Raw genomic sequence first — 24,366 nt, forward strand, 5'->3', positions numbered from 1 at the left:
ATGTCCCGTCAGTGAAATGGGCCTCAGGACCCAGCCTGGCAGCAAGGACACCATAGGATCCTGTAGGGCACTGCTGGGCACAGGACTTAGCCCTTGGTGGACACTGGCTCTGCTAGCCACCATGGGGCTCAGGACAGGAAGTGGGGCCCTGGTCTCCTGTTGCAACCCTCCACCAGCCACCTCCAGCTCCAGCATGGGCTTCAGGGGACATTATCCAACGCCACAAGGGGAGAGAAGCCAGTGTTTGCCAAGTGCCTGTGACGTGCTTGCTATGTTCCCTTATGTTGTATTCTCCAATCTCACGCACCAGGGGCCGGTGTGCTAGTACGACTGTCCTTGTTTTACAACTGAGGAAACTTGAGGCTCAGAGAGGCCACACAGCACTCCTCACATCCCTTTTATTTTGGAAAACTTAGACTCCGGAGCCTTACCTGACCCCCGAATGTCCCTAGCCAGAGGCAGCTCCCGAGCCTCACTGTTCAGCTTGGCAGGGAGTTTGTGTGCCCAGTGCCCAGAACCATCCAGTGTGTGCTGGTCCGAGCTGAGCTGACACAGAGCAGTATCCTCAAGGCTCAGTGGGGGGAGCTGCAGGATGTGGCAAGATGAGCTGGAGACAGGAAGGAAGGAAGGAAGGAGGAGTGAGAGAGGGAAGGGGTGGGGATAGGGAGGGAGACAGAGAGAGAGAGAGAGAGAGACAGAAAGTGGACAGGGAAGGGCGAAGAGACTGGGAGAGACGGAGGGACAGAGAGAGAGAAACCAGAAACCAGGAGGAACAAGAAGACAGACAGCAGTGGCAGGGTGGGGGAAGGGCAGAGAAGACAAGACGGGCAGGATACATGGGGGGGTCGCTGAGAAGGGCTGGGAGGAGGAGTGTTAAGGCAGGCCCCAGGCACCCCTGCTGGGCTCCCCAGTCTGCTGGCAGGGCACGGGCCCTCCCTACCTGGAGATGGAGGCAGGGACATCAGTCCTATTGCACAGTCCCCTGAGCAGGCCTGAGCCTGGGTGCATGGGGCACTGGGAAAGGGGCCTCCAATCTCCTGCAGCTGAACACCCCTTGGCCATCAAAGCCCTGGCCAGACCCAGGGATGAGGGGGTAGGAACAAGGCAGGTGGGATGGCAGGAAGGGGAGGGTGTTGGGGGTAAAGGAAGTGGGGGGCGGCTATAGGCCCAGCCTTTTCTGCCTGCCCCACGGCGCTCATGCCCCTTGCCTTTCCTTCCCTGTCAGGTGGGAACAAGGGAGGTGAGACCATTTTCAGCGTGCAGCCACCAGGCACCATGTGGCAGCTGAGGGCCTCGTGGGAGACCCCGTTTGGAAGACTTTGGTTTCCAAACACTGCAGCTCCGCCCCTTATGAGCTGTGCAGCTTGGGCCAGTCCCTTCCCTTTGCAGCCTCAGTTTCCCCGTCTTACAGATGGAGAAACTAACAGTGCCAACCTCAGAGGGTGTCTGTGAGGACAAAGTGGGTCAACACATGGAAAGCGCTGAGCACAGTGCCCAGCACAGGGCAGGCCCTGTCTGAGCACCCGGCTGAGCCAGGTGCTGTGTGTGGCCCTCATCTGGCCTCTGGGACCTTGGAATCACAGCCACCTGCCTCTGACCCCAGTGCCCGCCTGCTCCTTTTGAGGACGAAAGAGAATTGCGCGCAGTGCCAGCTCGCGCGTGGCTAATCTTCCACTAAGTCTGGGGAGCTTTTAGGTTCTTCCATAGTCCGAGGCTAAGGAAAGAACCAGGCGGGCCCAGGAGGGCTGCAGCGCCCGGGGCTGGGTCTGAAGAGGAGGCAACCGTGGGCCTCCTCGGGTCACTGCCCCTGGGACCAAGGCCTCGCTCTGGGTGTCTGCAGAGCAGCCCAGCCTGCCCCTCGGCCGGCACAGACCAGAACGACTTCCTCTCTCCGTTTTCCTGATTTATATGTCTGACCCCTGAGCACTGGTCCCACTGTCCCTGCCACTTGTAAACCCCTTTTATGGGACTGGGGCATGAGGCACAGATCATGGGGTCTGGGGGGGCCTGGCTGGCCCTGGGGGTGCCTTGGCCAGGGGATGGGGAGCGCCAAGAAGGCGGAGACCTGGGGGCTCACAGGGACAGGGACAGGGACAGGAGGGAAACAGCGTCTGAGGGGAGGAGGCCTAGGGAGCCATAGAGGGAGGGACACAGTGCAGGGGACACAGTGCAGGGGACAGCAAAGCTGAGACGGGAGAGAGAGAATGGAGGGGGTGGAGACAGAAGGCAACTGGGAGTCAGAGGGAGACAAGGGGAACCAGAGACAGAAAAGGAGAGAAGCTCAACCCACGGAGGGAGCAGAGACACACAGAGACACAGAGAGGAGAGACACAGGGGAGAAACGGAGAAAAGGAAAACAAGCGGGAGTGAGGCCGGCCTAGCGGCCAAGCGGGAGGGAAGAGCCAGAACTGGGGACCGAGGCGGAGGCAGGGCCGGGAGGGAGCCCGGTCCGCGGGCGCCGTGCGGGGCCGCGCGGGGGCCCGGGGAGCTCGCGGAGGGCTGGGGCGGGGGGGGGGGGCAGCGGCCGGGCGGGGCGCGGCGGGGGCGGGGAGCGAGGGCGTGTCCGCCGCGGGGCCGCCCCCGCCCCGCCCCCGGGCTGCGCGGCGCTGCCGAGCCCGGCCGGGGCGCCGAGGCTGGGGGCGGCTGGCGCGGGCAGGAAGCGCCTCGCGGCCCGGGCCCGCCCCCGCCTCCTGCGGCCTCCGGGTTCCCGGCTCCGGCTCCCGGCCGCGCCGCGCCCCATGCACTCGCCGCGCCGCGCAGCCCGCGCACGCCCGGATGGCTCGTCGCGCCGCGGGCGGCGCACCCTGTAGCGCCCGGGCCGCCGCGGCCAGCCCCCTGCCGCCGCGCCCGCCGGTCCCCCCACGGTGCCCGTTGCCGCTGCTGCTGCTGCTGCTGGGGGCGCGGGTCGGCGCCCTGGAGATCCAGCGCCGGTTCCCCTCGCCCACGCCCACCAACAACTTCGCCCTGGACGGCGCGGCGGGGACGGTGTACCTGGCGGCCGTCAACCGCCTGTACCAGCTGTCGGGGGCCAACCTGAGCCTGGAGGCCGAGGCGGCCGTGGGCCCGGTGGCCGACAGCCCTCTGTGTCACGCCCCGCAGCTGCCCCAGGCCTCGTGCGAGCACCCGCGGCGCCTCACGGACAACTACAACAAGATCCTGCAGCTGGACCCCGGCCAGGGCCTGGTGGTCGTGTGCGGCTCCATCTACCAGGGCTTCTGCCAGCTGCGGCGCCGGGGCAACATCTCTGCGGTGGCCGTGCGCTTCCCGCCCGCCGCGCCGCCCGCCGAGCCGGTCACCGTGTTCCCTAGCATGCTGAACGTGGCGGCCAACCACCCGAACGCGTCCACCGTGGGGCTGGTGCTGCCGCCCGCCGCCGGCGCGGGGGGCAGCCGCCTGCTCGTGGGCGCCACGTACACCGGCTACGGCAGCGCCTACTTCCCGCGCAACCGCAGCCTGGAGGACCACCGCTTCGAGAACACGCCTGAGATCGCCATCCGCTCTCTGGATGCGCGCGGCGACCTGGCCAAGCTCTTCACCTTCGACCTCAACCCCTCCGACGACAACATTCTCAAGATCAAGCAGGGCGCCAAGGAGCAGCACAAGCTGGGCTTCGTGCGCGCCTTCCTGCACCCTGCCGCCCCGCCGCCCGGCGCACCGTCCTACGCGTACCTGGCGCTCAACAGCGAGGCGCGCGCGGGCGACAAGGAGAGCCAGGCGCGGAGCCTGCTGGCGCGCATCTGCTTGCCCCGCGGCGCCGGTGGCGACGCCAAGAAGCTCACCGAGTCCTACATCCAGCTGGGCTTGCAGTGCGCGGGCGGCGCGGGCCGAGGCGACCTGTACAGCCGCCTGGTGTCCGTCTTCCCCGCGCGCGAGCTCCTCTTTGCGGTCTTCGAGCGGCCCCAGGTGTCCCCCGGAGTACGCGCGGCTCCAGCCGCGCTCTGCGCCTTCCGCTTCGCAGACGTGCGAGCCGCCATCCGCGCCGCGCGCACCGCCTGCTTCGTGGAGCCGGCACCCGACCTGGTGGCGGTTCTCGACAGCGTGGTGCAGGGCACCGGGCCGGCCTGCGAGCGCAAGCGCAACATCCAGGTACGCTTTGGTGGCGGGGACGCGAGGGACTGGCCCAGGCACCCGCAAAGTGTAGAGTGCAAGTAACCAGGTGGATTGTGAGCTGAAGAGGTCACAGGTGTGAGCGTGAGTGGGCCCAGATGTGCATGTGCAAGGACCCAGGTGTGCACACGAGGATACAGGTGTCTCCCAGGGGGTGCTACTGGCGCCTGTGTAGCCCAGGTGGGCACTTTTCGGGACTCAAGTGAGTGCTGCATTCATTACAGGTGTGCATACCTAGGTATATTGGGAGGAGGCCAAGTTGCTGCAAGTACCCAGGTGCTAGCTGAAGAGGGCTGCAGGTGGGCATACAGCCCAAGTGTGCACGTGTGGGTCTCAGGTGCATGCTGAGTGCACAGGGAGCTCATACATGCCTCACACAGGATGTGTCCGGGACGGCCGTATGAGCCTGTGCGAGCTGCCATTGCACACTGGCAGGTGTGTGCATGGGTGTGGCGGGTGTGCAGCGAAGCACACAGGTGTGCACCAGGGTCTTGCAGATGTGGAGAGGACAGCAGGGCGGAAGCAACGGGGGCATGTGTGCCCGACCTGTGTGCCAGCAAGTGGGGCCTGCAGGAGCACAGGGCGGACGAGTGCTGCAGCAACACTGGTGCCACAGGGTGGCCTGGGTGTGCAGTTGGAGGTCTGTGGCAGGGGACATAGGTATTTGGGAACCACTAGGTACTCTGGGGAGGCTGCGTGGTTGGCAAACAGGTGTTTCCCTGAGACCAACTTTCATTCACTCATTCAACAAATATTTCCTGAGCACTTAGCATGTACCAGGCATGGGGGATGGGGATAACAGGAACCCTGTGGAGTACCTGCTAAGTGCATCACATGTCATGACTCTCAGTTCTCAGAAAAACTCTCCGAGGTAGGCTCTATTCTCATCTGTGTTATACAGATGAAGAAATGGGCACAGAGAGGTTAAGTAACTTGCTCAAGATCACACAGCTGAGAACTGGCAGAGGTGGGCTTTGAATCCAGGCTGTCTGGCCTCAGCATCTGTGTTCTTAGTGCTGAGCCTTTGCTGCTTCCTGGACACAGAGCTCACTGTGGGGGAAGCGGTGCAGGAGCCTCTGGCAGCTGAGGTGGGCAGATGCCAGAGAATGGAGGAAGGTGGACAGGGGTGTTGTGGGGCAGGAGAGGGCAAGTGGGGCTCAGGGAGGCCTATGGAGAGGCCAGAAAGGCCTGGGGCCAGGTGTTGGGCAGAGGCAAGAGGACCAGGTTGAGGGGATGAGTGTGTGTGTTGACCTTGGGGGGCATGACACAGGGGTGCAGAGGGGACGTGGTGCAGTTCCCCTCAAGGGAGTCCACCAGCAAGGGGTCACTTCTCCCATCGGCCCTGGCAGGTGGGTCTGTTGGTCCCCATTTTTGAGGAATGAGGTTCTGAAGTGACACCCTGGGCTTTTTCCATGCTCTCCATGCTGGCCCTGAGTCTGGGGAGCCCATTTCAACCCCACAACTTGCCATTCCCCTCGGGAGCCTGGTTCTCCCTCAGCCGAATGCCCGATTTGGCCTCCTGGTGACCATGGAGCCTTCCCGGAGGCCCTGCCCATCCTGCTCCGTGGTCCTCAGGCTGCGCAAGACTCTCAGGAGATTAATATTCCCCGTGGGTGTGTCCAACACTGGGGCTTTGAGAAAACCGAGATTCCTTCTCCCAAGGTTGGGCTCCCAGGGCTGCCCACCACCCTGCCGGCCACCCTGAAAATAGGCGGCAGTGGGTGAGTGGGGCAGACAGTCCAAGGGAGCAGCCCCACGCCCCAGGGCCCGGGTCGGGCTGGCTACCCAGGCAGGGCTGGGATGTCCACCATTCCTCTGCCCAGAGCCACATCCCCCAGCAAGGCCGTGTTTGGCGCAGGGAGTCTCAGGGTTGTAGGAGGTGAGTGGGAGTCAACCTCTGCACCGTAGCCCCTGCCAAATGGAGGGAAGGTCCTGTGGGGGCTGGGCTGAGGCCTGGACACCCTGTGGCCTTCCTCGGGCACTTCCAGACCCTGTGTCGGGGCCCCTAGGTGTCAGCTGATCTGTGCCATGCGTCAGGACAGGCCAGGTTCCCCCTGCCCCTCTGACAAGAGCCATCCTGGTTCCCACGGTCCCTTGTCCCCAGCCTGGCCTGGTACAGTGACTCACCCTGCTGAAGGGGGCTGGGGCTTCCCTCTCCCTGTGGAAGCAGGGCCTCTCCAGGGACACAGCCCCAGCGGCAGAGTGGCTAACGGCCTCCTCCCCACTCCAAGGCCAGACAGATTCCCAGCTGAGGCCTCCTCGGTCACCCTCCCTGTGTTCTCCCCACCCTCTGTTCTTCCCCATGGCCGGCTGTGGACACGGGCCAGTTCCGCTTGGCAGTATCTCCCAGATGAGCCCGAGGCCCTGGGGTCTAGGCCTATAGCATGGGCGAGTGTGAGGCAGTGACCTTTATTCTTGCTACAGGCTGTTGCCAGCTGCCCAGTTACAGGTTAAAAACTTAGACTTTGCATCAGGCTGCCTGGGTTCAAGTCCTACTGTGTCATTTCCCAGCTGTGTGCCTTTGGGCAAGTAACTTAACTTCTCTGGGCCTCAGTTTCTTCATCTGTGAAGTGGGGCCAGTAAAAACCAATACTTATGCAAAGGATTGTTTTAAGGACTAAATGAATTCATCATTGCAAAGCACTGGTACCTGGTACACAGTCAGGTAGCTGTCAGCTGTTCTTATTGTTGTTATCACTCTAGGGGCCAGTACCAGCATGGTTCTGGGCTTGGTCCTAGCCAGCAAACAGGGACCCAACCTGGCTTGTTCTGCAGCAGTAAAGACCCCACCATCTTCTACTCCTAGCCCAGTTGGCTATCTCTGAAGACTAAGCCCTACTGTGCGCCCAGCCCCATGCTGTGTGCTGAGGCCTGAAGGTCACTCACTTTACTTCTGCTCCTGTTGACTGCAGGTGAGCAGAGGACGGATGTGTGGCCAGGCCACGTCTAGCACAGGGTGCTGCATGCCATGAGAGGAGAACACGGGCAGAGAGGGTCCAGAGGGCACCTCAGGGCATCCCGAGGGAAGTGGGTGTGTGAGCAGAAGGTAGCCAGGTGAAGCCAGCAGGAGAAGAGGAAAGGGCTGGGGGCAGGGGAACAGCCCCTGCAGAGGCCTGGATGCCGGATGCAGCGAGGTGGGCTAGAGGAAGTGAAGGGTGGTGTGCATGGCTGGGTGAGTAGAGTAGGACACGCCTGAGGGAAGGGCTGGGGGTGCAGGTGGGCTGTACTGGGGTGTCTAGACTTTATCCTGGGGACATGGGAGCCATGAAGGCTTTTAGCAGAGGAGTGATGCGATCTCAGTGAGCACCTCAGTTTCCTCCTCTGCAGAATGGGAATGCTAATAAATTCTATCTCACAGAGTGTTGTGGGGATTAAATGAGATAATACATGTGAAGCTCTTAGTAGAGTGCTCCACACATGTGTTTGTAATTACTACAATTATTTTTAATATGATTTGGGGAAGTCGCTAGGTAGCTAGCGAGAAGGAGAGATGGAGGCAGGGAGGGTGGTTGGGAGGCTTCCAGGAAGCGATTCAGTCACTTGGTCACAAGTACTTCTTGAGCACTTCCTGTGTTGGAAGATGGGGCTGGCCTTGTTCTCTGGGGATGCACTGAGGGCATAGAGGGTGGCAGGTGGGTTCTGGACAGATTCAGGGGCTGGGACACAGCCCCAGCGGTAGGGGACCGACAGGATGGAGGGGCAGAAATCTGCCAGAGTTCGGCCCAGCACCAGGATAGAGGTTGGTGCCCCTGGGGTGAGGAATGAGCTGGGGGTGCCTCTGGAGAGAGCATGAGTTTGGTCTGGGGGTGCCAGGGGCCTAGAATCCCTTTCTCCCCCAGTCCCATCTTGCCTGCCTTCTTTGGCACTGGGTGGTCTGAGTGGGGCTGCACATGGGGACAGGACCCTGCCTTTCTCTCTGGTCCCCAGGGCTGCCTGACCTGCTAGCAGGAGGCTCAGCCAGGCCTCTGGCAACCCAGCCTCCTGCTCCTGCTTTGAGGACCCTGGGCCCAGCCAGGAATCCTTCAAGCCGCCCATGGCTGCAGGGCTCAGCCCGGGTGGCCTCTGACATTCCATTGCACACCTGGCAGGATGTGCCCTCTGCTCTCCACCTTTAGGACAGTGAGGACCCCCCCTGCCACCTTCCTCCCAGAGTGCTGGGGAGCTGCTGCTGAGGTGTGAGGTCAGAGGCAGAGCTCCTCTGTCCCCCCACCCTGTAGGGCCCCAGCTTTGCCCCCGATTGTGTTCAGCGTATTTGGGGCTGTTGGAAATTATGAGAGAGAAACTGAGCGAAGGAGCCGGCCCACATCGCTCGTCACCCGGCTTCCTTCCCTCAGATCACAGCCTCGCAGCCTATTTGAAGTGCAGGCAAACTGGGAAGCTGTCACATGCTGTTGATGAGGGAAACTGAGGGACACGGTCCCCAGCAGGGCGCAGGAAGGCTGAGTCTAACTTCCTTCCCCAGCTCTTTCTCCTCAACCTTTGAAAGACCATAATATGTGCATTTTTACATTTTTTTGAGAGAAGGTCCCAGGCTCGAGTGTGGTGGTGCGATCATAGCTCATTGTAACGTGCAACTCCTGGGCTCAAGGGACCCTCTTGCGTCAGCCTCCCAGGTAGCTGGAACTGCAGGTGCACATCACCACACCCAGCTAAGTTCTTTCATATTTTTAGAGACGAGGTCTCGCTGTGTTGCCCAGGCTGGTCTTGAGCTCCTGGCCTCAAGCAGTCGTCCCTTTTCGGCCTTCCACAGTGCCGGGATTACACGTATGAGCCACTGCCACCTGGCCAATATTTATATTTTTAAAACAAAAGGAAAAGCGACAGGCAAATGTCAATGCTGCTTTTTCAAGGTATCTTTTTATAGTAAAGGTGGAGAAAAAAAAGCAGTTTTTAACTGGCATGCGGTGGGTGGGTGCACCTCGTCAAGAAGGCATTTTTTGTACTAATTTAGGGGCTTAGATGCCAGGTGGGGGTGGAGGGAGAGAGAGCTTCCAAGAAGGAGTTTACGTTTGGGTTTGGGCTGGGGGCTGGGGGCTGGGAGTGAACTCCCCATGGCCAAGGGTGCCAGCAGAGACACTCGGTGGGCTTTAGGAGGGGTGGTTCCAGCAAGGTTGGCCAAGATGACCTTCTAGACTGAAGAGACACACGGGGCTTGGGCCAGGAGACAGTTCACAGCCCTCCCAGCCCTGAGACTGTCTCCCAGGGGTAACGCTGAGTCCTGTTCTTTTGACCATGGAGGACCGCCCTGGTCAGGTGTGTTACTGTCTCCGGTGTACAGATGGGGAAACTGAGCCCTGGGGGTGGACATTACTTGCCCTGAGTCACACAGCTGGCCAGTGGGAGTCAGGATCCGCAGCCGGGCTGTCTGGCCGCAGAGTCCACACACCGCGTGATGGCTGGTTGGCTGTGAGCTCTCTGCCGAGAGTTCTGCAGTTCCCTCTCCGCTGGGCCCTTTGTACAAAACCCCCTTCCGTGATAGCAGCTCGGAGCTGCTGTGACTCAGCCCCGGAATGGGGTGAGGCCGGCGGGGCATCTGCAGAGGCCAGGCCGGAACGTGGGGTCTGGGACTGGCTGATACAGCCTCCTGAGGAGGTCGGGGAGGCAGGAAGCACCTGGTTGCCTGCTTCTCTGAGATGTCAGCCCCTGGAAGGAGCGAGCCCCCTGGCCATTAGGGTGTGCAAACAAGAGATGTGGGCTGAATGGTCAATTTGAATTATGACTTGACAAGTCCTTTCAAAATTGACAGTGGGAGTGCCGACCCCAGCCTGGGACCATGCTGGGTACTGGGGATGAGCAGGCCACCTCCTCCCCTCCAGGGCAGTGCCTCACTGTCCTGCTGTCCTAGGAGGGTGGATGGAAGATCTGTCACTGCCCAGGACATGCTGATGTTTGAGGCCTTCCACACCCAGGCAGGCCCAGAGCGATAGGTGAGAGCAGGACCCTGGTGCCAACTCCCCAGATTCAAATCCTGCCCCCACACCTTCCTAGCTGTGGCCTTGGGCAAGTCTCTTAGCTTCTCTGGGCCTCCATTTCCCCATCTGCACAGTGGGTGAGCACAAGCCGGGTGTGAGTCTGCAGCATCGGCTCCCACGAGATCACCCTCTGCAGAGTTTGCTTTGTACACCCGGAGTCCTGTTTCCGTGGAGATTAAGGAACAGGCCCAGCTTCCACGTCCTGATTGCTGCAGTGAGAACAGGAATGCCGTGTACGGGAAAGGGGCAAAGGGCAGATGCTCCCTTCCCCTCTCTGGGCCTCAGTCCCCCGACCTGAGTTAGGATGTGGGGTGGCCAGGAAGCCCCCACTCTGGCACCAGAACTGCCCCAATTGCATCATTACTATTGTTACTGGTGTTGCTTCTTGAGACTTACTCTGTGTCAGCCGTTTGCAAGGGCACTTTGCAAACAGTATATCTTTTAATACGCCCAGAAAGGGAATGAGATGAGTGTTATTCCTAGTCTACGGAAGAGGAAACAAAGGCCCAAGAGGTGACATGACTTGCCTGAAGTCACACAGCAGGTAAGGGTTGGAGTGGGCATCTGGCTCCTTGTCACCTCTGCTCCCTGTTTCCCCCAGAAACATTGATTGAAGGGGTACGAGCCAAATGGGGTGGGAAGGGGTGAATGGGCCCATTTTAAAGGTGGAGTAAACTGAGACCCAGGGAATTTCTGCCCCTGCTGGGGCTGCTGTGGGCAGTGAGAGCTTCTTAGCATGGTCCTGGGCTGCAGTCGGGCCCCTATGTGTGACCACCTGCCCCTGGGCCTGCAGCTGTCTCCACCCTCGCACACCAGAATCCAGCACCTCCTTGGCAACATCTCTTGCCTGTCTGGGCTTCTGGCAGAGGGTCCTGCTGGAGGGTTCTCTAGAGTGTAGGCCTGTGCGGGTGGAGGACTCAGCTGTGTTCATGACAGGCCCCAATAAGGACAAGTCAGATCCTGCTCCTACTCTCCAGGAGCCCCCGGAATGGTCAGAGAGGAAGTCGTGGCAGCAGACGTGCTACACCTAGTGCTGCACGATGACAGCCTCATCAGAGGAAGTCCAGGAAGGCTTCCTGGAGGAGGGGATGTTGGAGCAGAACTTTGATGGGGCTGGGGACGGCATTCTAGGCAAAGGACACAGCAGGGACACAGGCCTGGAGATGCTGGAACGTGGCTTGGGCAGCTGGCAAAGATGAAACCGAGAGTGTGCTGGGCCTTTCTGCAGGCCAAGAATTTGGACACTGTCCTGTGAGCTGTGAGAAGCCAGCAAGGCTTTTGGGGAGGAGGAGACATCGTTGATCTTGTTCCGGAAGGGACCCCGTGGCTGCTGGTCCCAAATTAGTCCTGCCAGGTCCTGGCAGGACCCACAGACAGAGGCTCTCACCCAGAGCCCCCATGGTGGCCAGACCAGGTGACTCCCAAGGCCTTTCCAGCTCTGACAACAGCGTAGGGATTGCCATGGAAACCAGCCGGTCCCCAAGTAGGGACAGGCCCGTGGACTTGGATCCTGGCTACCCCCAGAGTGCCGCCGTTTTCTTCCTTCCAAAGGCCATGTTTGGGCCAGAGCCGAACCAACAGGCCGCCCAGACAGGCGTCCGGTGGACGGGCCCCTGCACCGCCCACTCTCGGCTGATACTCGATGCCGCCAAGATCTGCCGGGCCAGCGAGGCCTTCCCCCCATCATCCACCGTCCTTTACCCTGAAACTCGATAAATCATGTGCTGGAGGAGGGAGGAAGCTCGCGGCTCCATTACGAGGCCCAGCAAGGCCCCAGCGGGGCGTTAATCATGTAGCACTTTGTGCTCTGATCGGTAAATAATGGGGGGGCAGCGGGCAGAGGCCTTGGCGTGGAGGCCGGCCCAGAAGCAGAGCCAGGCAGGGCTGGGTGGCCACCCCCATGCCCTCTCCAGCCTCTGCCACTGTGTTGGAGGGGGTTGAGCCCTCCAGAACAGGCCATCGCCTTCATGGGCCTCAGTTTCCCCAGCTTGCAACCCAGAGCCTTTCCGGCTCCAGGAGGCTGGTTCCCGGCAGCTGTGTGTGGCTGCCGATGGTGCGGGAGGGGAGGCTGTGGTTGAGGCGAGGATGCTGGAGCAGCCTGCCTGCGTTTGAGGCTTGGATCTGGCCATTCTGGCTGTGCGTCCCCCGGCAAGTCGCTTCAGTCTCTGTGCCTCCGTTTCCTCTACTGTAAAGTAGCGCCAACTCATCGGTGCGCTGGGGCCACGCGAGGCAGGACAGGCGGAGGCCCCGGCGCAGGGTGAATGTATGTGCCAGCTACCACTGTTTGGTGTTGATACTGTTGTCCTGTTAGGACAAAGCTGCCCCTTCCCATCTGGGCTGGGCCTCTGAGCTGGGATGTAGGCAGCCGAAGAGAGGGGCCCGTGTCACCTCCATGTCCCCAGGACGTGGGACCCAGCCCAGAGATGTTTGCCGAGGGCCCCGAGCTGCCCTGTCCTAGCCGTGCCCACAGCGACTGGGGAATGACCCTGGGCCCAGCTGAGCGGAGTTCCTGGAGGAGGACGTGGCCTGTTGCCAGGCATGGGGGCCAGACCGAGGCCACAGGTCCAGAAGACCAGGGGCTAGGGACGGGGTGTGAGCAGGACGCTCCTAGTCCCTCCATGCCCAGGAGGGGACAGCCAGGGTCTCCACGAGAGGCAGCTGTCCCTCAGCTCCTGGCCCGGATCCCTTCGGAAGAGGAGGCTGGGACAGAAACGGCTGAGGGTGAGGAGGGACAGGCGTCAGGGCACTCTGCCGCCCCGCCCCCATGGAGCTGGCGGGAGGGCAGGGAAGAGTGCCGGCTGCCCAGCCCACACTGGCTCCTCTGGGACCCGGGGGAGGGGAGCTGGAGATGGGGCCAGGCTGGGCCGGAATGAGAAACAGCTTCAAGAAGGGGGAGCTGGGTGTCTGGGGGCCCGTCCAGCTAACAAAACAATGGCTGCTTGAGTCAGCGGCTGTGGCGGGGGTTCCCAGGCAGCCCGAGCAGAGCGGCCTTGGCCGGAGCTCCCACCACTGCGTCCCCAGCGAGGGCGGTGAGTCAGGGCCTCAGAGGCTTGCCTTCGGGAAACAGCGGAGTGGCTTGTCCCTGTCCTCGGGAGCCTGCGCAGCTAGTTGGGAACATCTGTTGCGCACCTACAGTGCTCAGTACCGAAGGCTGCTGTGGGCCAAGCCCTTCCCCGCAGCCCTGTGGGGGGGTGCCCTTACTGTCCCCGTCGTACAGACCAGCAGGCCACGGTTCAGAGGGGAAGGGACATCCCACAGCGGGGTAAGAGCCGCGAGACTCGGCACGTTGGGAGCCTCAGCTTCCCCGTCTGTGAGGTGGAGACGCTGCAGGAGCGCGTGCACAGTGCCGGCGCACAGCAGGCCCTCCGTCCCGCCAGCCTGCGACCTCAGCCTGGGGCTCGCCCCTCCCGCCGTGCCCGTTGCAGGTGGGCAGGTGTCTCGTGCCCGTCCCTCAGGGCAGCCTGGCTGGCTGGTGCACACAGCCCTTCCCGATGGTGCCCAGCTGTCCTGGATGACCTCAAAGCCCTGGGGCTGGGTGACCCACCTCCTCCGGAGGGGTCAGGGAAACTGAGGCAATCCTTCCTGGCTTTCTGGAAGGGTCTGCTAGAGCTGCTGGCCTTTGCCATTTCTGTTCTTCTGCCTGGTCCAGGCAGCCTGGGGCCAGGCGGGGAATTGCTGCCCTGTGTGTTCTGAGGAAGCCTCTGCCCCTCCCGTGCCTTTGTTTCCCCGAAGCGCTCCTCCGTGCTGCTTTTCCTCTGTGGCTCAGGGCCAGGCCTCCTGACTGCTGTTCTTTGGCCTGTGTGGCCATCCCGTCCCACCCTGACCCCTCCAGGAAGCGTCTTGGTCAGCCCCTGGGAGGTGCTGGTATTTCCTTTCTCAGCGGCAGGCGGTTTCCTCCCTGGCATGGGGGGCTGTTGCCAGAGGCCACCCAGAACCAAGGCCACGCTGCCCTCTCCCAGGGCTGGCACACAGTGGGCCCATGGCTCTTTCCACGCCTCGGTTTACCCTCAGTGGAGGCGTCAGCTGGGTGGAGCCATGGTGTTCCAAGGCGTGGCATGTGCTGAAGTGCGAGGAAGGAGCTGAGGTTTGGGAGCCACAGGTGTGGCTGCACATCGGGCCTGGCCATGGCCATGTGTCAGCTTTGGCCCTTTGACCTTGAGAATACTTTACCCTTTGACTCCTAGAGGGGCTGAGGAAGGAGGGGAGAGTGTTGAAGGGTAAACGGGTGGAGGGAGTGACTGGGCTTTGCAGGAAACGACAGCCCAGCGTGGTTTAGTGGCCGTTTTCTCTAGGCCTGGCCTTCGAGGCCTCCCACAGTCTGTGCCTGTCAGACCCCCTTAGGTTCCCTGCCCGGTCCTTGCTGTCCCTCTCCTTGTCTGTAGGGCCTTCTTCTGGCCTGGTGGAGGCAAGGCTTGCACTCGTTCTGGTCTTGGTCTGAGACTGGACACAGGACTGGGCTTCAGGGGCAGCTGCTGAGCAAATGCCAAGTCACTCCACTCAGGGGAGCCCAGGAGACACTGGCTCCACCTGGGCTGTCCAAGCTGAAGGAGGAGTTGGCTGTGACAGGGGCTTGAGAGAGGCCACAGAGGTCAGGGCCTGTTGGAGCAGGGCCTTGAGGGCCCAGAGGCAAAATTTGGGTTTACAGTGAGAGCACTAGGGAACCATCGAAGACTGTTGAGCTGCAGAGGGGACATGACCTGCTTCACAGGGGTGTTTTTGTTGTTTTCGGGTTGGTTTTTGGTTTTTGGTTTTTGTTTTTTTGTTTGTTTTTTTTTTGAGACACAGCCTTGTTCTGTCACCTGGGCTAGAGTGCTGTGGCGTCAGCCAGGCTCACAGCAACCTCAAACTCCAGGACTCAAGCAATCCTCCTGCTTCAGCCTCCTGAGTAGCTGGGACTACAGGAACACATCACCATGCCTGGCTAATTTTTTCTATTTTTAGTAGAAACCGGGGTCTCCTCTTGCTCAGGCTGATCTCGAACTCCTGAGCTCAAGTGATCCTCCCACCTCGGCCTCCCAGAGTGCTAGGATCACAGGCGTGAGCCACCGCGCCCGTGCCCAGCCTTTACAGGCTTTATAAAAAATAAACTTTTACCTTTGGAATAGTTGTTGTAGATTTACAAAAAGTTATAAAAAGTAGCACAGATGCTTCGTGTATACCTTTTCCGGGTTTCCTCCTTTGTTACTGTCTTACCGTGACTGTGGTACATTTGTCAATACTAAGAAACCACCACTGGTTCTTTACTCGGCAGATGCCCTCTGTCTTGTGCAGGATGCTGTGTTGCATGTATGTGTTGCAGTTTTCAAAGCTCCCTTCAGCTGCTGTGGGGCGTCCATGGGAGGGGCCCTATCTTCAGGCGGTGTTGGGGGCTCCAGGCAGCCCAGGCCCCGGCCAGAGCGTGGCGAGCTGTGGCCACCCTGCAGCCTTAATACCCAAAAGCAATTGTGTGCTTCCAGCTCCCTGGCAAGGAAGCCTGACTTTGCCAGGATCCTGAACAATCAGACACTTCAGGCAGAAAGGTGCCCTCACTTCTCGAGCACAAAGCCCCAGCAGCCGGTGTGGTGGTTGTGTAGTCTATACCTGGGACGGAACCACTGGATTCTGCAACCTGCCAAAGTGCCCACCCTGACTGCCGCATCCTGTTCAGAGTGCCACCTGTGGTGGGACTGAGTCTTTGTGGGGTCTGCGGGCAGGATGTGAGGCCCGAGACTCTGGGCTCTTGAAGCTCTCCCTCCACCTGGCTTCCTGGGGAGAGAAAATCAACACAATTACAGTTGGTAGTAAAATCAATATGTCAGAGTTTTAATGGGAGAGTGGGCAGAGCTAGCTTTGGCCCCAGGAGGCAGTCAGCTGGAGAGGGAGGGGGCCTCCCACTCTCAGAAAAGAGCTGAAACCAGCGGCCAATGTTCATCCCATTTTAGAGAGGGATAAACTGATGTTCTTAGGGGAACCAAAACTAGCAGCCAGATGTTTCCTGGGCCTGAACACCGCCCTCCCCTGTGTTGCCAAACATGCAGTAGGCATACACATGGCCATGTTTTCCTCTCAGTTCTCAGCACCCAGTGTGGCCCTGTTGCTCTCAGTTACTCGGCTTGCAAAGCAAGCAGCTTAATACTTTAGTGAAAAAGCTCACACTTTAGTGAAAATTAGTTCTCTTTGTTTAGGTCGACACTCCCAGCGGTCTCCACCCTGGAGAGGCTCACGCATATGCTACCGTGATAAATGTGGAAGCGGGGCCAGCACAGTACTGTCAAGGGGAGAGGGGGATTTTTTCAAGCCACATCTTGAAAGCTATCTAAAACTTGCTGCCTAGGCACTCCTGGAAAGGGAACAGTGTGGGACTGAAGTGCCCAGGGAAGTACCAGTGGCTCAGAGGGGTGGAAAGGTCGTTGGCTGCTGAGGGAACAGCATTTACAAAGGTGCTGGAGCCCTGGCAGGAAGGTGTGGCACGTTTGAGGACCTGCAGAGATGGGTGTGGCAGGAGCGGTGGGGAGGGTGCAGGGAAGAACCCAGGTTGGAGGCCTGCGGGGCTGGCAGGAGCTGGAGCACAAAGGGCTCCAAGGCCAGGCGGGGCAGCTGGAGCCGGGTTTTTGTCCGGGAGGGGCTGCCCAGCTTTGCGCTGGAGTTAGCTGGCACTTGTGGCCTGGAGGGGGCTGCTGGGGACGTCTGGCCCTCCCCACCCTCGGGGGAGTTTGAGTTTTGAAAGCCCTAGGCTAAGTGGGACTTGGAGGAGGGCACTGCTACGAGATCAGGGTGGTATTTTGGGCCCCTGGAGCTAACTGTCCCTGGAGACCAAGTTCGGCTCAGGCCACCCTCAGGACAGCTGCCAATCCAGGCCCGTCCTCCTCCCCCAAAGGGGCACAATTCCCCAGCCAGGCGTCCTTCTGAGCCACTCCGCAGCCTTGTGATCTCCCCTGGCCGTCGGAGAGTCAGCCTCCCCGTCAGGGTACAGATCATCTGGAGCAGCTGACGGCGTACTTCTCCTTTAAAAATTTTTTTTTAATTTTATTTTTAGGATCAGAAAAAAAAAGTTGGGGAAAGGCTTTTTAGAAAATTCCTTCGGTGCAGAATTAATGGCTTGTGGACATCAGGGTGGGTGGCGAGGGGGCTGCCCGGTTCCCAGCGTGCTCCCTCCTCCCCCGGCCGCCCTGGCCTGTGGATCACCCCAGTTGGGCGCCTGCTCGGGCTCTTCCCAGGACCCCCCACCCTGGCTGGCCGCGGCCCCTCATCACATGGCCCAGGGCAGAAAACCCCAAAGTTGTCATCTAGGGCCTCCCAGTCTCCCCTCCCAGGGCTGACGTCCCCTGGGGGAGGGTTCACAATTTTAATTTTAAAACAACTTTTTAGTGATGTGAGTTATCCATATTCAGTGAACAGAAAGTTATATAACCCCTGGGAAAAATCCCTCCCAGCTGTGAGGAGCCCACCGCGCCTCCCTGCAGCTGCAGGATTGCTGAGGGCGGGCTCGGCCTGGGAGCAGCAGCTGGAGCGGGGAGGTCAGCACCAACTTTTCAGGGCTGTCCCCAACTCAGACACAGGATGAAATCATGCAGGTTAGGGGTGAAGCTTAGGGACATTAAGGGGTCACTTATGTGACAGTCTGGGGGCTGGGGCTCCAGGCAGAGGGCAGGGCCCAGCTTGTGATGCTCACAGCCCAGAAGGGAGGCCCATGTGGCTGCGGCAGAGGAGGGAGGATGTGGGATGGGGGCAGAAGGCTGTGCCCGGCCAAATGGGAGGATTTAGGGTTCAGAATTTATACTGAGTACCCTCAGAGGGCTGCAAGCGGGGGAGACCTGCTTTGTGTGTTTGAAGGGCTCTTTTGGCGCTGTGTTCGGGGATGGGAAATGTTGGGGACAAGAGTGGACCCAGATCACAAGGGGGCCTGGGGGAGCCATCCAGGTGAGACGATGGCCGCCTCGAGGCATTTTGTTTTGTAATAATAATATCAGCAACAATCATGTGGGAATACAATAGCATCAGTTAACACTTCCGGCACTTACCGTGGGCCATGCACTGTGCAAATACTTTACCACAAATTCTCTCATCCCAGTGGCTCGGAAGGCCGAGGTGGGAGAATTGCTTGAGGCCAAGAGTCTGAGACCAGCCTGGGCAACATAGTGAGACCCTATCTCTACAAAAAATAAAAAAATATTAGTGGGGTGTGGGAGTACGCACCTGTAGTCCTACTTACTTGGGAGGCTGAGATGGGAGGATCTCTTGAGCCCAGGAATTTGAGGCTTCAGTGAGCAATGATGGGGCCACTGCACTTCAGCCTGGGCAACAGAGCAAGACCCCGTATCTAAAAAAACGAAACAAAACAAATGAATGATCGCATCCCAGCCCCTAAGAGGGTAGGTACTATAGATGTACTCATTTTAGAGTTACGTAAGCTGAGGCTCAGAAGAGTGAAGTGCCTTGCCCAGGTCACCCACAGTCATCCCCGGGAAAATAATTCACTCGTGGGTTTTGGTCCAGGGTGCTCCCAGCCCCACCCCGGCTCAGGGCTTGGCCCCCCAGGGACTTGCTGGGAAATAGCCTCAGCCAAGAAGCCCACTGGGCCTCAACTGTGTTTATTTGTCCAAGGACAGAAGGGCCCATTATTGTTTTCTTTTGAAAAGTAGCTGAGCATGTGTGCAAAAACCAGGCGGGCATGGCAGTAGTAAAGATTTGCAAAGGCACAGATAAGGAATTTAAAAAGAAAAGTCTCTCTGATGCTTCGCCCTAAAGATGGTTCTGATACTACATTCTGGTGACTTCCCTGAGTTTCTGCTCGGAGCCTCTGACATCCAGGTGCAGCTGAGGTGTGGGCTCAAGTCTGCTGCCAGGTGCAGTGCTGGTGTCAAGGCCTCACAGCTAGCAGTCTTCCCCTCTGAGCCTCAGTTTCCCATCTGTGAGATAGGATCTAATAGGGCTGCCAGGATTCCAGGAGTGGGTGCATGGGCCTGGCACAGTGTCAGTTCCCAGTAAACGTGGCCTGTTACTATGTTTACTGTCATGACAATTACTTTATGCACCAGTTTTACCAAAATGGCCTTATGACATCCTGCTGGTTTTCTCGTAATCGATACAGACTTACAGTGTCACTAAGAAGTGGGGGCTGCTCTCCTGGGCTCTGAGCCATAATATACATGCTCGAGCCCATGGACACGGTGCTGTGTCCCCTGCTCACTCTCCTACACACCCTTGTGCCTGCGCTTTGTGGATTTGCACACATGCCATCTCAGGGGCACTTCCTGGCCTGTTTTATATTTTTGTGCAAATTGCATAAGGAAATTTTAAAGTACCAACAAGACCCAGGAAAAGGCAGGGAAGGCTAGAGCAAGTCCAGGGAATAGCCAGGGCCTGGGGTCTCCTCCCACAGCTGTCCAGCTCGTGTGAGCTCCGGCTGGAGGGGCCTGGGTGTACTGGGCCAGCGTGGACACAGGACTGTGCATTCGGGCACACCCAGCCTCAGTTTGACCCCTGTAATGTGGGCACATGAGGGATGGGTGCTTGGGGAAGGAAGGAGGGCCTCAGTTTAGGAGTCCCCCATCCTGGAGTCTTGGGAGCTTCAGGGGCTGGGGCTGGGGGTGGTCCTGAGGTCAGGGCGGGACGCCTGGCGGGAGGAGAGCCCGTGGTTGCCGTGGAGACACAGAGCCAGCCAGGGCTGTAGGAAAACAGCCAAGGCAGCAGGGACACCTCTTGGGTGTCAGCAGGTAAGTTGAAGCAGATGACGGCCTCAAGTGATCTGTGTGACTCCTCTGTGACCGGCCAGGAGGTCAGCTCCAAGGGCGTGGGGTGTAGGTCTTACCCTCTCCGACCTCCCTGCCTCTTAAAAGTCAGGCTTTGCCTTGTTCCCTCGCCGGCTGTTCTTGCCTCCCTCACGCAACTCCTGCTGCTCCCCGTGTACCTTAAATGTCATCTCTTCTGGACAGTTCTCTGACTAACACCGAGGTCAGGGCCAGGCCTGGGGTTGGGGACAGGGTCCCAGTTGTGTCTGGGCCTCTGCCAGAGCTGGGGGTGTAAAACAGGAACAAGCTTTGAACACCGTGGAGCCGAGGTCTGAGATACCAGCCGGCTGTGCGGACGGCGGGCTGAAGAAGGTTCCAGAGCCGAGGTCTGATGTGCTGTTCCTCTTCTAGCTGCAGCCGGAGCAGCTGGACTGTGGTGCTGCCCACCTGCAGCACCCGCTGTCCATCCTGCAGCCCCTGAAGGCCACGCCTGTGTTCCGCGCCCCAGGCCTCAGCTCCGTGGCCGTGGCTGTGGCCAACAACTACACGGCGGTCTTCCTGGGCACCGTCAACGGGAGGCTCCTCAAGGTAGGGTGGGCTGGGGGCGCCGAGGGGCCCCGGCCGGCCAGTCTGCACACGTGGCCTCTGCAGGGCCGGTGGGATCTGCTGTCTCCTGTCCGCCCAGCACCTCGGTTGACAGAGCATTTTCTAGTCTGTTTTTCCCCAACTGCTCATAACGTTGAGCAGCCAATTGTGCGGAAACCGGGGAGTCCGGGGCTCAGAGAGGGCCCTTCCTTGAGGGTCTCAAGGACTGGGGCTTTGAAGCCAGACGGATCTGAGTTCGAGTGTCTGGGCTTTGCCACTGGCTGGCTTTTTGACCTTGGACAACGCACATTCTCTCTCTGGGCCTCAGTTTCCCCATCTGCTAAGGGCTGTGAGCTGTTGTGCGGCTTGTTGGAGTACGGGCCACCGCCTGGCAAGCAGGGGCTCTCACTCATACCTCCTCCCCACCCTGCCGGCCACCCCTCCCCCAGGTGACTAGTTTCTGGGGTTCATAATATGCCGTTGGCCTGCGATCCCCGAAGCTGGGAAGGGATGCACAGAATCCGGGTTCCCTACACTGGCGCAGGGTGGACACGGTGGGACCTGGGCTGAGCCCCCAGTGAAGCCCTGGACCTGCCCCCAACCTCACCTCCTCTCACACCCTCCTTGTTGGGGCAGTCCGCTGCGGCTGTGTGCACCAGGCCAGCCTCATCAACTCGGGTCTGATAATCCAGTTCCCCTCGGCTGCCTGGCCAGACACCACGGGCTGGCTAGGGGTGGGGATCGGGGTCCCGGCCGGCTCGGCCCTGGGACCCCACAGCAGCGGTGGGCAGAGCAGGGAGGTGGGGCTCAGGGTTCACGGTCCCCAGACGGAGGAGGCAGTGGTCAGTGGGGCTCATGTTTTGGGACCAGATACTTAAATAGGCCTCTAGTCATGTGACCCAGCGGCAGTTGCTTCTGTCCTCTGAGCCCTGTCTGTCCTGGGGAAGATGAGCTGGGCCTTCTGGGACTTTTCAGGGTCTCCCCCGCCCCCACCCACGAAGCTGCAGGTACCCAGTGTCTCTCCGGTGCCTCGAAGGGCACATCACAGGCAGCATCTCATTTAATTCTCATACCCCCTCGAGGGAGGCAGGGCATGATTCCCAGGTCACCGATGGGGACATGAGGCTCTGAGAGGGGAAATGACTGCCCCAAAGTCACACAGCCAGAGGCGGGGCTGAACTGAGGTCCGGCTGGCCCAGAGCCCACCCTACACCTCAGCCTGGAAGCCCTTCGCGCGCTGCCCAGCTCAGCGCGCTGTCTGTCCCGCCACCTCTTCCCTGCCTGGCGCCTAAATGGCAACACCCAGCCCAGGCCGTGGAGCACAGCGGGTGCCTGAGAAATGTCTGAAAGACTGAAAATGAATTGAGTGTCTGCTGGATGCCTGGAGGGGGAGGTGAGGTGGGGGCAGTGGCCTCACCCCTGCCAGGCCGGCCAAGAGGCCACCTGGGAGGAGGGGTCTCAGGCTGGGACAAAGCCTGGGGCCAGTGTGCAGAGAGCTTCTGGGCCGCATTTGCACGTTAGTAGAAGGTGCATGGGGAGGAGAGTTCCGGAAGGGAGCACAGCTCGAGGCCTGGAGGCTGGAATGCGTGAGTGGGGGGGGGCTGGGGGTAAGTCAGGCTCAGACCTTCAGGGCCTCAGGTGCCAGAACAAGTTTACTCCAGAAGCACAGGGAGCCACGAAGGGTTTTGGAGCCCAGAGAGGAAGGCTGGAGGCAGGAGGCCTCCGGGAGCTGCCCGGGGAGGTGTCGGGACCACTGGCCCCACTTTGGAGTCTCAGCTCAGGGCCTGGCAGGGCCTTGACAAGGCAGCGGGAACAGGTGTGGAGGTAGGGACGAGGTCCCAGGGGATGACAAGGTTGGGAACAAGTGGGGCCAGGTGAGAGGAAGCAGAGTTTGGTGGGCATTGTCAGACCTTGGGAGGACATGCAGAGGGGCCTCAGAGCCAGAGAAGTTTCCAGGCCCCAGCTAGTCCTGGTCTTCCTCCTCCTTGGACCTCGGCCTCCCACACCCCTCTGCCTCAGCCTTGGACTCGGGTCCGACAGGCCTGGGTTTGCATCATAACCCTGAGACTTCCTCATTTTGTGACTTTGCCAAGTCCCTTGGCCTCTCTGGGCCTCGGCTTTCTCATCTGTGAAATGGGTGTGGGAGGAGAGGAACGAGGAGTGTGGCCCAGCAGCTCCGTTGGGCCTGGCCCCATCAGGTTTTGCCTGTAGCTTCTCATGTCACACTCCCACAGTCCTGCAGGGCAGGTGCCTTCGTTAGCCCCGTTGACTCAGGAAACAAGCTCAGAGAGGGGAAGTGACATGAACAACGTGGACATCTGTACAGCTTGTAAACATCAAAACCAGAATTCAAACCCGAGTCCCTGCTCTTAGCCGTGACACCAAACGTCTCCCAGAGGACGCCTGTGCACTTTCCCAGGGTGGGGTGTTCCGGAGAGGAGCTGGGAGTCGTTCCTGGTGGGGTACAGCAGAGGCAGAAGCCTAGACGCTGCACCCGCTGCCCTCCCTTCCGGGCCTGCCATTTCCTGCCAGTCCTAGACAGGCCCCACATGGGCTGGGGAGGCTGAGGCCCCAGGTCCTCCTGTGTCCAGCCTCCCCCCACGCTGGGCACCTCCTGGCACCATCACCCGCCTTCTGCCACCCCCACAGATCACCCTGGACGAGAGCATGCAGGTGGTGAGCAGGCGGGTGGTGACGGTGGCCTACGGCGAGCCTGTGCACCACGTCATGCAGTTTGACCCAGCAGACCCCGGCTACCTTTATCTGATGACGTCCCACCAGGTAAGGCCGGAGCCCCGGCCTGGCAAGGTCCCTCCCACGCGGAGCCCCCTGCTTGCCGGGCCCTTGCACTCGTTCTTTGTGCTCCTCCCCGGGAGCACCCTCCTTCCCCATCCCCCGCCCCCACAGCTGCTGCCCGCCTTGCCCCCCGCCTCCCAGCACAGACTTCACCTCTGCAGGGAAGCCTTGTCTCCTGCGTCCCCATTATAGCATGGAGCCTCAGTTTCCCCAGCCTCTCATGGCCTTGCCGTGCCGACCACGCTGCCTCCCCACTGAGCTGCGCCCTCGCCTCTGCCCCCAGATGGCCAGGGTGAAGGTCGCCGCCTGCAGCGTGTACTCCACCTGCGGGGACTGCGTGGGCGCGGCGGACGCCTACTGCGGCTGGTGCACCCTGGAGACGCGGTGAGGGGACAGCGGCTGTGGCTGGTCTGGGAGGGCAGCGGCGGGCGGGAGGAGCCGACCTGGGTCCTGACCCCGCAGTGGCGCTCCAGGTGCACCCTGCAGCAGGACTGCGCCAACTCCAGCCAGCAGCATTTCTGGACCAGCGCCAGCGAGGGTCCCGCCCACTGTCCCTCCATGACTGTCCTGCCTGCTGAGATCGACGTGCGCCAAGAGTACCCAGTGAGTCTCGCAGGAGGCAGGACCCACCTCGGGACACAGGGTGGGGGCCTCCCTTCACCCAGCACCCAAACCCCAGGAGATGGAGACTCCTGCCCACAGTGCCCCAGCAATCTGCGGGCAAACAGTGAGAACAGTGACGATGACTGGGCTCCCCCGAGCACCTAGGAAGTGCCAGGCACATGCTGCATGCGTGATGTCCACCTGTGAGGGCTCGCACGGCCCTGTGAAGTAGAAGCTTTCAATAGCCCCATTTTGCAGACGAGGAAGCTGAGGCACAGAGAGGTGAAATGACTTGCTGGAGGTCACAGGGCCAGGGAGGGGCAGAGTTGGAATTTGAACTCAAACCTGTGGGTTTCAGAGTCCTGGGAGGGAGGGGCAAGTTGGGGTTGGGAGGAAAGGGAGTCATCACCTGCCCCCCCACCTTCTCCGGCCCCAGCGCAGGGCAGGGGTGGAGGGGCCCGGTGCTACTTGTTGTTCTCAGAAACAGATAAACCTCCAGCGCGGAGGCCGGGAGCCCTGGCAGTGGGGCTGCGGGAGCTCCAGGCCCTGGCGGGGGGTGGGGCTGAGGGTCAGACAGGCCTGGGCCCCACCCA

The 24,366-nt window shown here is 60.3% G+C and overlaps 1 protein-coding gene across 2 annotated transcripts in view; it reads left to right on the forward strand.

Annotated features, from left to right (window-relative positions):
* Positions 1 to 2,775: 2,775 nt before the first annotated feature.
* The window catches only part of PLXND1 (plexin D1), a 51,063-nt gene continuing 29,472 nt past the window's right edge, over positions 2,776 to 24,366 (forward strand). The window contains exons 1-5 of one of the 2 annotated variants that reach the window (XM_045551488.1): positions 2,776 to 4,086; positions 20,201 to 20,377; positions 23,024 to 23,155; positions 23,454 to 23,554; positions 23,644 to 23,773. In XM_045551488.1, coding sequence (XP_045407444.1) covers positions 2,776 to 4,086; positions 20,201 to 20,377; positions 23,024 to 23,155; positions 23,454 to 23,554; positions 23,644 to 23,773 — 1,851 coding nt within the window. The remainder of the gene's footprint in view (positions 4,087 to 20,200; positions 20,378 to 23,023; positions 23,156 to 23,453; positions 23,555 to 23,643; positions 23,774 to 24,366) is intronic. The other variant, XM_045551489.1, reaches the window with a different exon arrangement.

The sequence above is a fragment of the Lemur catta genome, chromosome 5, assembly GCF_020740605.2.
Source record: "Lemur catta isolate mLemCat1 chromosome 5, mLemCat1.pri, whole genome shotgun sequence".
In the NCBI taxonomy this organism is placed as follows: Eukaryota; Metazoa; Chordata; class Mammalia; order Primates; family Lemuridae; genus Lemur; species Lemur catta.